Raw genomic sequence first — 11,633 nt, forward strand, 5'->3', positions numbered from 1 at the left:
CAGTGGCCGAGTCGGCAGCGAAAGTAGACTTAGGTAGATGGCAAGCTTTGTTTTTCTTCAATAAAAGGAATAGTATTAATTTCAGTTTGTGAATGATGTGGGAGGGGAAGGGCAAGGAAGGTTATCTCAGATTTTTTGGTTTATGTTTAGTAGACTTTTGGCTCTTGTTTACATTAACTGAGTGCTAGGCCCCTAAAATCTAGTGTGTTTCTGAAGCAAGTTTGTATGACAGCGCTTCAAACCTAATGTTTCGAGACAACATTGAATATTCTGACAATAAAATTGGAAAAGAAATTATTTTTCCAAAGACAAAAATATTATATTGCGTTTGAAGATTTGTTTATGGTTTGAGACACGCTTGAAGCTTTCAGAATTTTTTTAACTGCAGCTGTGTAATGAGCCTAGGTCCAAAGCCAGTGTGCACCAAATAAAAGCTTTAAATATACTCTCAGATCCCTGCCAGAGCTACAGATGGAAGTTGACATTGGACTTGAAGTGAAAATTTATATACAAAAATATTTAAATCATTTTATAAAAGTGTATTGATAATTGTTCTGTTTTGGAGATTAAGCTATCATTGATAGCTACCAGTGTAAAGAGTATTTAAGTTACTGTATCCCTATGCCCGTGGAAGTGTTTCATATGGAAAAATACTGGTTTGCTTTTTTGTTTAATAGTGGTAAACTTAAAGGTCTTGCAAAACCTACTTCCTGGGGCAAGTAACTTGAACAGGTAAAACACAAGTGGTCAAACATGTACTGTGATTAGGCTAGTTAACTTACATTTTGTGATACAAATGTCAAAGGACATCATAGGATAATCATTTGCTACCATTTCAGGCTGTTGCTGCACGTGATTGTCAGGAGTTGCCTTACTTCAGGGGAGGAGTTCCTTTGGGGAAATTGTTCTTGTCGCTTGAGCACAAGAAGCTGAAGTTCAGAACAATGTCTAAAATAGCATGAAAATACTATTATAGAACCAATTTAAGCTTCCCTGTCTGCTGTCTCCATAGCAAACAGGAGTATATTTACTTGAACAGCTTTTCAGAGAATTGCACAGTTTCTAGTCATAGTGAAGAGGTTTTTTAAGTTTTGACAGTCTGACTTTTTTCCCAGGGGAAAGGGGTCTCTTCATTTAAATCATAAATGGAAGCTATGCACTTGCATAGGTTATGACCTTAAAACTTGTGTTTTGGGTATATTATCACCCGGATGTTGAAAATCATCCTTGAATCTAACAGCCCACCCAAAGTCTGTTTCTTACTATGACTGTATTTTGCTAGTATATCCCTTATTTTTTTTAAAAACATAAATGTTGGAGATGGCTTCATTGCTTTATGTACACTAGCCCGATGGCTAAAGATGTCAGTCTTTGCGGCAATTAACAACTTTGAATTAGAGTCCCTAAATTTTACAGAGCAAAACATTATAAACAAGAATCAGATGAACCCTCTTGAAGTTCTCTTCACTTTGGAAGAAATTCTGTATTGAACTTTGTTAGTTTATTCCCTCGCGGTGGGAAAGGCCTGCTGGTTCACCTTGTATTGCTGTAAGGGCAATCCAGGACAGATGAACACACAACCTACCTATGATGTGTCATTTTTACCTACAATTGAAAAATGAGGACACTGAAGATGAACTACAAAAATAGGCAAGAGTGGCTCTGGTACTTAGATCTCAGCACGACAACTCTACCACTGCAAAAGTACTCTATTTTTCTAGTTGAATACTTTTTTTTAAACTATTTCTGTATTTGACACATTAGTGTTCAGCCAACATTGTTACCATCCATTTTACTTTGCTTTCATTATCGTTTTTAATTTAATATATATGAGTCCATGTAGACTGTGTTGCAATAACTAGAATGATTCACTTTTATTTAGAATTAATTTCTTAACAGAATTTAATCAAAGATGCAGAATGGCTGTTAAATAAGGGACCATTAAATGTGATTTTTAAGGTTCTGCTTACTATTATGGATGTAATCCTTATAGTAAATTTAATTTTGTAAAGTCGTGTATAATATTGTAATATTAAATCTTTGTTTTCTGAACTCAAACATTTGATCTTCAGTATGAAGTTATAAATCTTCCCCCTTCTGAATTTGAGACAGGATTTACTTGTCCTCCTTTTTACAGTTTGTAATTTTCACTGTTTTATTCCTGTAAAAAGTCATTTGTAACACATGCAAATGCTTATTTTATCTGTGCTAATTTATCAGATTTGGCTACTCAATAAAATTAATTGAAAGAACTCATGTAAGTCCATCAGTCCTTTCTTATAAATAAAAACAGAATAATGTATTTGATCAATCGAGATAAATACCATGTACCAACAAGTGATAAAATCTACTTTTAGCTAAAACGTAATATTTAGGTGATACAAACTGAGAGGGAATTTGAGAAAATTAGTTCCAGGTGACTCAAGCTTTTCTTCTGTCACTGGCATTTTTTGTCCCTCCAGAGCATCTCTGTCAGTCAGCATTGTTATTCAGTCCTACCTTGGGGTTTGTTCTTCCAGTCAGCCTGCAGCAGTGCTGTACCCCACCGTGTGGTACCCTGCCATCTGGCTGGAAGCTGGTCTCGAGAGCCAGCTGACATTGATGGTTGGAATTTAGCCTTCAGAAGTATTCCCAAGATGGTAATCAATTTTATTGTAGATAATCCTGTATCTTCATTTAACATCCTATTTTTTTCCACACGTTTTTGTAGAAGACATTCCATCTTATGCTTGCCAATTTTTTTTACGAGCTGTCATCACTGCTGCTTCTGGTTCATCATATATAAGTTAATGCATGAGCTTGGTACTTTGACCTCTGTATTAAGTTTTTTGAATACAGAATTCTGTTATTCTCTAAATCACTTAGTATCATAGAAATATTAATCGGACTTGTCAGCACAAAGTTTTTCCCCAGTACATGTAACAGTCTGTGTCCTGCTGCTGCTGAATTTTACCGCTGTGGCTTGGCATTCAACAGGCAGCCATCCTAGCACTGGTCTTCGGAAGTCCAAGTATATGATCTTGAAGCCGTGTCCTGCTTCTAACTGAAGTGCCTGTGGCGCAGCCTGTGAGTTACGGAGCACAAGTCATTCAGTGTCAAGGATGTTGAAGGTAATTCGTTTGAAGTATTGATGGCAAGTATCCACGTCACTGTCTTCATTTGGTTTGGCTTTCAGGTACTTCGCTATGCTGTCAGCTAAGGGAAGAATACTGTGGCCCAGTTTTATCACTTTCTGTCACACAAGTAGAGGTGTGATGGACTTTTTATCGTACATAAATATGAATATTATGCCAACCGTATCTTGCTAGAAATAACTGAAGATGTGCTCTATTATGGTAATTCTGGAATCCTTGAGTGGTCCTTGTTCCCTTGGTTTTCTCTTCAGTATGCATAGGCAATCCGTTCAGCTGCTTACTCTATTAACAGCAGTGCAGTGACACTACACTGGGAATACAATTTGGGAAGCTGACCTGTGCTGCCTGACAGTCCCCACAAGGCATTTCCCTATGTTGTGTATCCCTTCCATATACGCGGAAAAACATCTGTTTGCTGGCAGTCCAACAAACAGCATATTCTCTTCCCTTGGTCGGGGTGTGCCCCGACATGACAAGTTAACTTCCTAAATTCAGCTGTGCAGCAGCACTCCAAGCTTTTCCAAGAGAAAATCTCAAAACCCAGCACTGCGCTCCCCTCAGCGCGCTGATCTGTTCTGGGTGAGGAGCACGAGAGGGGCTGGCGCTTCATAGTTTAAACAAAATTAAACAGCCCTCTGAACTTAGCCTTGTGAATACCCCTGATGTTCTGCTGCTTTTGTATGGTCACAATTTCAACTGTTGTTTTTCTAGCTACAGAGCGTTAAGTAAATGCTACTTTGGCCAGAAACATGAATGTTCACTTACTTTAATGCTTTAAGTTTCTATACGGAACACTACTTTCATCTCTCTGTATGATAAGGAAAAGGTTACCATCCTGCACAAGTTTTTATTTTGCATTGTTAAGCAGATTTTCCTCACGGAAGGCAAGGTGGATTTGCCGGGTTTACCGAAACCAGACTTTTAAGCAGACTAAGGAAGGAGCCGGCCAGCGCTAGCGCTCAATGGTTTGCTTTTCCTATTGGCATGCAAAAACCCTTACCCTGGCTGAAGCCGTCGGTCAGGTTCCCGTCAGCGCGGCGCCTCCCCCGCCGCCACCTCAGCACCGCCCCGCGGCCATCGCCCGCGCCGTGCCTTCCCGCCTTCCGCGCCGTGATGTCACTTCCGAGGCCGCAGCGGCCATTTTCAGTGCGGGCGCCGTACCGGCAGAGAGCACGGCGCGCGAGGGGCTCTCCCCGCGCGGCCCCCGTTCCCCTACCCTTACGCGAGATGGCGGCGCTCGCTTCAGCGGCTGGAGGCGGGCGGCGCTGGCGCCTGCGCGCTGAGGCGGGGCGGCCCCATTGTGCGGCGCTGAGGGAGCGCCGCGGCCTTTTCTGCCGGGGATGGAGGACGGCGGCGGGGCGGCGGCGGCGCCCGCGCCCCCGGGGGTCCCCGCCGGCCTGTCGGCCTCCCAGCGCCGAGCCGAGCTGCGGCGGAGGAAGCTGCTGATGAACTCGGAGGAGCGGATCAACCGCATCATGGGCTTCCACCGGCCCGCGGCGGGCAAGGGTGAGCCCTGTGGCGGGCGGCGGCGGGGCTGCGGCGGCGGCCTGAGGGCTCCCGCTGCGGGGCTGGCGGCAGCGTCCGGCTGCGGCCTCCTCCTGCCGTAACCGCTCCCCGCGGTCTCCCCGTGGGACGGCAGCGCTGGCTCCCGGCGGCTGCTGTTTGGCCCCGCAGTGCGATCTTTCGCTTCAGTCATGCTTTAAGAGAAGCACGACCTTCTCTGGTCCTCGAGAGGCCCGTCCATAAAATACCTGTGTCATCAGAAATGTCCCCAGATCGGGTCTTGGGCCCGTTACTGTTCTTACATAGCGACCAGACAAGCTGTCATTTCGCTTCAAGGAGTTCTTCTTAGTTGAAGAAATGATGAGCCTCCCCCACGTTTTCATTCAGTAACGGCTTGCTTTCATAGCTCTGTCTTTATATCAAAGTTTTCTCGCATTTGGATAGTAACCAGTCATTGGATGTTTGTGGTTGGTATGCAGAATTTTCTTGCAGATTCATAGGTAGGTCATTTATCTTTGTGTACGTACTTCGAGGAGGCTGACTGTCTTGTCAGGAAAGAGTTCTCAGATTTCAGTTTACAAGGATGCCCATAAGCCATGAACCAGTCTGCTTTAATACTGAAAAATGCTCTTTAAGCATTGGTTCTTCGTCTCTGGTAGGATCAGACCTGTTCTGCATGCCTCTTGGTTTGGTTTTTGTTCCCTGTTATCACCTCTTTTGCTGTAAGATGAGGTCTTCAGGTTTAATACAGAGCAGGTTAACACTGCTTTGCCTCTGACAATACAGAACAAGCCGAAGTGCACTTCTCCTGTTGCCTGTTCATTGTCAGTCTTTAATGTTCCTTCTGTGTGATTCACTTTCCGTACATCTTTGTCTTTTTTTTTTTTTTTTTATGTTGTTCCATGTATTTGGAACGTCTTTCCTTGTGTGCATGCAGTGTTGTTGCTTAAGGAAATCCCATGTTTTTATTTTTCCATTGCTGACTGACAGCTTCAGCTTCCAACCTGCATTGCACAGCTTTCTGTCTCGTGCCTGCACCATTTGCAGAGTGCCCTGCAATGCAAAGCATGTGGTACAGGTAGAGGTCTTGGTAGGCTGGCAAAGGGGAGACAGGAGTGTGCCAAGTCCAGTTGCGTAAAAATATAATTTTGGTGAAGCTGATGAGCATTTTCAGTCTGGTCCATGCTGTGCTCTTCCCTTTTCGTGATCATCATCTGTGCTGTAACCTAAGTCTGAGTGTAAACCTTTGCTTTGATACACGAGCAGGTTGTGTATCAGCTAAGCCCATTTCTTTTTAAAATGGGATTGCTGGTATTCAGGTATGTCAAATGGCTTTGTGATTAATAATTAGCACATTTATTAATCATAAATCTGTGTTTTCACTTTGGAAGTGGAGACATCAACCCAGGACCCCAATCCAGTATGGCTAAAGTGTTGTTCCACGTACCCGGTGTGCATAACTCTGTATTTTTGTTTTTCTTCTTTAGATGATGAAAGTCACGCAGAATCAAAACTCCAGCACGAACAGGAAAAATCAAACTCCCTTCCCATTCCTTCAGTTTCCAAGCGAATTGTGCTTGGTGATTCTGTCTGTAATATGGCAGGCACGGCTGACCACGCAGGCAGCATGGTAGACCTCAAAGGGGATAAGGACTTGTTCGGTAAAACTCCAGATCTTGTCAATGAGGGTACAAGTGAGCTCCGTCTCCGTAATAGAGGGGAACTGCCATCTGAAGCTGCACCACGGCCACCTAGACATGGATTAGACCAGTACTTATCCAGATTTGATGAAGCTCTGAAGCTGAGGAACCAGCTGATGAATGAGAAGCCAAGCCAAGAGAATGGGAATGCAGTGGAGGAGTTTGACTCTTTCCGCATATTTAGATTGGTGGGATGTGCTCTGCTTGCCATCGCAGTCAGGGCTTTTGTGTGCAAGTACTTGGTGAGTTCAGGGAAATAAATAATCCCATTCTGTTTTGCTAGTTTACTGCAAACTTACTGTGAAATACTCTTTATCTAGGGCTGAAGTCTATAACTAGTGAATGAGTTGGGAACTTCAGGCACTCTTTAAATTTCCAACAACTGTATAAAACAGTGTTTGAGGAGCAGAAGCACTGGAATAGTTGTTGCAGCTTAAGTTTCCTGCAAGTTTAGTCCCATCTTTCTCAGCATGAGTCAACTGGTCTTCTAGTTTGGAGTCTACAAAAGAATAATAGAGTAAGAACAACAGTAGTTGTCCCAAGATAAGCAGATCCTACTCATTTATCAGTCTTCTGAGGAAAGTAGTTCCTCAGTATTCCAGGTGTCTGATAGTACGTGGTACGGGGGTGTGTGGCTGGTACAGCCTGCCACCTCCTGGATCACTGGGCTTGTTTTTACACACTGCTGTATGCTTCTGCAATTTCAGGTTTTTAGGCTCAAAGACAATAAGGCAGAAGCTTATTTTTGATATTTAACTTGTCTACTTAGGTTTGTAGTATTTAAGAATACTGTTGCTATTGTCTACAAATTATTTTTTTACCTACCTAATTTTCTTTTATGACATGGGAAGCATTAAATTTCTGTGTTTTCTTAGCTATTACTTCTGACAAAGTTAATTTTCATATATTCTTTTCTGTTCCTTCAGTCAATATTTGCACCATTTCTTACTCTACAACTTGCTTACATGGGACTGTCCAAGTACTTTCCAAAGGTAAAATATTTTTTTCAGAATTAGATTAATTTGAAACGTTTTAAATTTAAACTTGTGCTTAGATTGTATTGTTTTAGGACCAGTGCATGTGCAGTATCTTTCCCTTGTTTTAAACTGTAGAATTGAGAGTTACCAAATGCTGTTAGTTTATATTAGTTTTTTAATCTTCCCGGATTTAGTCCAAATCTTTTTTAGAGTTGCTGTGAAAATGTGGACTAACAACTTGTTTAGCTGTAGTCTGATCAAAAGCATCTGACCAGGAAAGCCAGGTAGTTCTTTCATGTATTTAGGAAACTTTGCCTTTTCTTCTATACCGTGCTTTTCTGTGGTTACTGTTCACTCTGTCAACAGCCATTTTACATGTGATACCTGGACAAAATTTGGGAGGGTGTTTGTTATGAAATGACACAGTGCTTGGGTATTTAAGGGCTATGCATTCCATTGCTAGTATCAGTTTGAATGGCAACTTGAAATGAGACATGTATTTGCGTGTGAAACTTGCTGCTTATTAGCAAGATTTGCTATGTCACTTGCTTTATTATATTTACACCAGTTAATTGTGATGAAGTATTTGTTTGGTCGATGATTTTGTCAGGTCTACAGTGCAAAGTGAGACTGAATGATGCTTTAATCCATAGTTGAAAGGGAACATTTGCATTTAAAAAGGAATAATAGATTAGCTGTAGAAAATCAGAATAAATCTGTGGTTCTTTGGTAGTTAAGTATATCATTGAAAACTAAACTTCATAGTAGTCATTCTAAGCTGACATGTCAAAACACAAAACAGTGGAATTAGCCTTAGATTTGCGCTAGCTCATCTGCTAGATCTTTTTGATCTTGTTTCTGCTGTTTTTAAAATCAGCTCTTCAGTTTCAGAATTTAAAGAGGTGGTTCATTTCCACAACTTGCTTTTCCTGCACTTACATCCAGCTGAGCTCAGTCAGCTTGTTATCCTTCATTTTTCTCTCATGAAACCTAGGAAGATTCTTGAAAGCTTAATTTAGATTGGATTAAGTTAAGATATCCAGCAAGTATCATCAAATTACCAAAATCTTCAGCCACTATCACCTTTTCCTGCCTGTCAGACTTTGCATCCTCAGGATTTGTCGTCTTAAGGACAGCTGAACAGCTTTCAAAAGGGTTTTGGGGCATTTCTGAGTTCAGAGGATGAAACTGTCAAATGGAGTCATACTAAAATAGAAAGGAACAGTTGGTTTTTAATTCTAAATAATTTTTCCGTGTTAGAAAAGTAACAGTATCTTTCGCCGAGTAGTGTGATGAGATTAATCCTGTTCTGCCAGTGGAAACACCTGGCTTGGCGTCTTACAGCCAGGTTGCCCTCATCTGGGACTCTTCCCACTCATGCAGAAGCTGCTGCACAGCCTCACTTTATAGCCTGCTTGGAGTGCCACCATGAAGCAGGCATAATATCGGTGATGAATTTTATCTGCTGTTACCCAGCCTCTCACTCAGCTCCAGTGAATCCATCACAGCATGAATCTGTAGCTAGGATAAGTGTTGTGAATCCTGGAGCGTGTCTGGAGAGAATCAATCCAAACCGGCTACTCTTACCGATGAATTTGGAATGTGCCTGACTGTGTGTGAAATTGGCACAACATTCGTGACATGTAAAGCAGGATTGGATTACAACAGAAGAACTAACATAACACTGTTTTTTTTCTTTTAGTGTGAGAAGAAGGTGAAAACGACAGTATTAACTGCTGCTCTTTTACTGTCTGGAATCCCTGCAGAAGTGATTAGTCGCTCCATGGACACCTACAGCAAAATGGGAGATGTTTTCACAGACCTTTGTGTTTATTTCTTTACTTTTATCTTTTGCCATGAACTTATTCTGTTTTTTGGTTCTGAAGTACCATGATGGCTGTAGAATTCAACACAGTAGTTACGCTAAAGCTTTCTGGACTGTATTCCTTTAACGTCTAACTGTGCAGAGAGGTTTAAACCTTCATTAAAATTATTACCTGTTCGAATGCTTGAAAGGAGCCTTAAATCCAGTCATTTTGGGAAAGGAAGAGCAGGGTCCCAGACTGCCAGTTGTATTGGTTCAGTTTATTTAAATACTGTGTCTGCCTATTACAAATGTGAAGAATAGGATGCAAGTGTCAGTGGATGATTTATCTTGTTTAGTTAGATGATGCCCTTCTCAGCCTCCTTCATAAACATTTACAAAGCTGCCTTTGTTTTCCATGAGAACAAAGAGAAGAGAATTCCTTTCAGCAGAACCATATATCGCTCGCTCTCTCCAGTATGACTATAGCTAACAAGAACTGCTCGTTTTGTGGTGTTCCCATTTTTTTAAGAAAGCTCTAAATAAAAGAAATCCCTGTGTTCTGTTGTTCAAATTCAGAATGTTGAACCAAGTAGCTGCTTCTGGAGAATGTTGGTGAAACATGCCACTTTGTGGTCCTAATCCTTGCCTTGCTATACATTATTTGTTGTGATTGTGATTAATTTGATGAGTATAGTGCAAAACAGCTAAGCAGAACCAACAACAAAAAAGTCCTGTTCCTTACAAATGTCATTAATCAAAAAGTAGGAAGACATAAAATTGCTAATCTCACCTGTTTGTGAGTTTCCAGCAACCTAATCCTAGTGTAGCTCATTCATGCGCTTTCATTCTGATGCCTTTTTTTTTATTATTTTAACAGTTAATCTCATGAGGGGAAAGTTGTATATCGTGACAACCAACCTGCAGTATCAAATGTTTGCTCTAGTATATGTAAAACTTAAAAGGGAGCTATTTTTTTTTTCTAGCTTCTTGCAGGATTGTGTAAGACAACTTTTAATATGACATTAATTTCTGTAGTTTGTCTCTGTTTATTACCAGACATTTGCATGTAAACAGGATCTTAACTGCGGAGGAGTTCTGCTCCTGCTGCGTAATACTACAACCCAACAGTAGACAGTCTTTCATTCAGCAGAGCTATTTATGTAAAATTTTTTTGTACGTTTCTGAAATTGCCCAGTGAAATCACTGTAGCCGTTCCTGTTTAAATCCTGTATACTACAAGTGACAGTGAAATAAAAAATAGCACTTTGAGTTGATTCCCACATGAAGATCTATGTATGAAGGGAGAATAGCATTCTGTATTTTTTTCTGTGCATGTCCAGTCACATATGTGAAAAGAAGACAAATGCGGATGAATTCTGTCACTGGATAAAGTAGCAAGCTAATGAATGCTCGTGTTTTCAGTCTCGTATGAATTTTGCACAGTGAGAGGAAGTGTCATTCCAAATACCTTAAATGCTGATAATCTGTGAAAATTTCTATTGAAGCTAAATTTGGTATTATTTTCAACTTGTAGTTTTGTGTTTAGAATCTGGACTTTCAGGTAATCTAGGCCAATGCCTTTTTTGAGCGTAGAGAAACACCTATTTATCTTGTATTTGTCTGCAGAAATTTTTTTAGGGAGCAAAAGTATTTGATTATGCCTCTTTAAAGTAAATAGCGCTGCTTTCTGCTTAATCTTTTCTGTTAAAGCTTCCTGCTATCATTTTAGCACTGCATTTCTGACCCTAAGTTAGATATATGTTTGTTTGTGGCATTAAAAAAAGAAGCTTATGTTTTGATTTGACAATTTTCGTGTTTTTACTGGTTATTTTACAGTGAGTATTCTGTTACAGGTGTCCAGGGCTGGGCTGCAAAAGACTGATTTAGGTTGATTAGCACAAATATTTATTCAGAAGCTTTATGTGTGTTTATATTAGACAGGAATTTCAGCAAATTGAAATAACTGTCATTTACATTAAGGTTGAGATATGTAAATAATGAGTTTGCTCAAAAGTTACACTTGTTCTGACTCTATTTATATGCCGAAACGTGATACAAATAAATGGCAAAAATACTGTGTACTGACATCTGCAAAAAGCAATGAATTTTTAATCCTCAGCATAAAAATTTTAATCCTTATCAGCTAAATACCAAGAAAAAAGCTGACCCACGTGCTGTACGTTCACTCAACCCCTTGCACTGTCCTTGTATGCAAGGAAACGGGTTTTCTTCTCAAAGAAATCTTGCTGCAAGACCCGATGTGGAGCTTTTCAGCCCGTAAATGCTGTTTTTTGTCCGATGACCTCGAGGTGGGCTGGAGGAAGCCTCCCTGCCCTTGGGTGAGCGGGCACGGCGTCAGGAGGGCTTGTGCTCAAGGACGCCTCTTCCCCTTCGGTCAAGAAATTAATCCCTTTTAGTCCATTTTTAACTTATCTCTGTTCATGTACATAATTCTATTTAATGTTTATTGCCAAACTGATTGTTTTCTATTAAAAAGTATATTTGTTACCCC

The 11,633-nt window shown here is 40.8% G+C and overlaps 1 protein-coding gene across 2 annotated transcripts; it reads left to right on the top strand.

The window, feature by feature from the left end:
* Window positions 1-4,296: 4,296 nt before the first annotated feature.
* CAMLG (calcium modulating ligand) lies at window positions 4,297-11,208 on the top strand. 2 transcript variants are annotated; one of them, XM_087754224.1, is made up of 4 exons: window positions 4,303-4,640; window positions 6,125-6,579; window positions 7,264-7,329; window positions 9,017-11,208. In XM_087754224.1, the coding sequence occupies exons 1-4, from the start codon at window positions 4,475-4,477 to the stop codon at window positions 9,206-9,208; spliced, it is 879 nt and encodes a 292-aa protein (XP_087610350.1). In that variant the 5' UTR covers window positions 4,303-4,474; the 3' UTR covers window positions 9,209-11,208. The 2 variants fall into 2 exon arrangements, with proteins under 2 accessions (XP_087610351.1, XP_087610350.1); XM_087754225.1 differs by lacking the exon at window positions 7,264-7,329 and having other exon boundaries at window positions 4,297-4,640.
* Window positions 11,209-11,633: the final 425 nt, after the last annotated feature.

The sequence above is a fragment of the Nipponia nippon genome, unplaced genomic scaffold, assembly GCF_047370975.1.
Source record: "Nipponia nippon isolate SJK-2023a ecotype South Korea unplaced genomic scaffold, ASM4737097v1 scaffold_17, whole genome shotgun sequence".
Lineage (NCBI taxonomy): Eukaryota > Metazoa > Chordata > Aves > Pelecaniformes > Threskiornithidae > Nipponia > Nipponia nippon.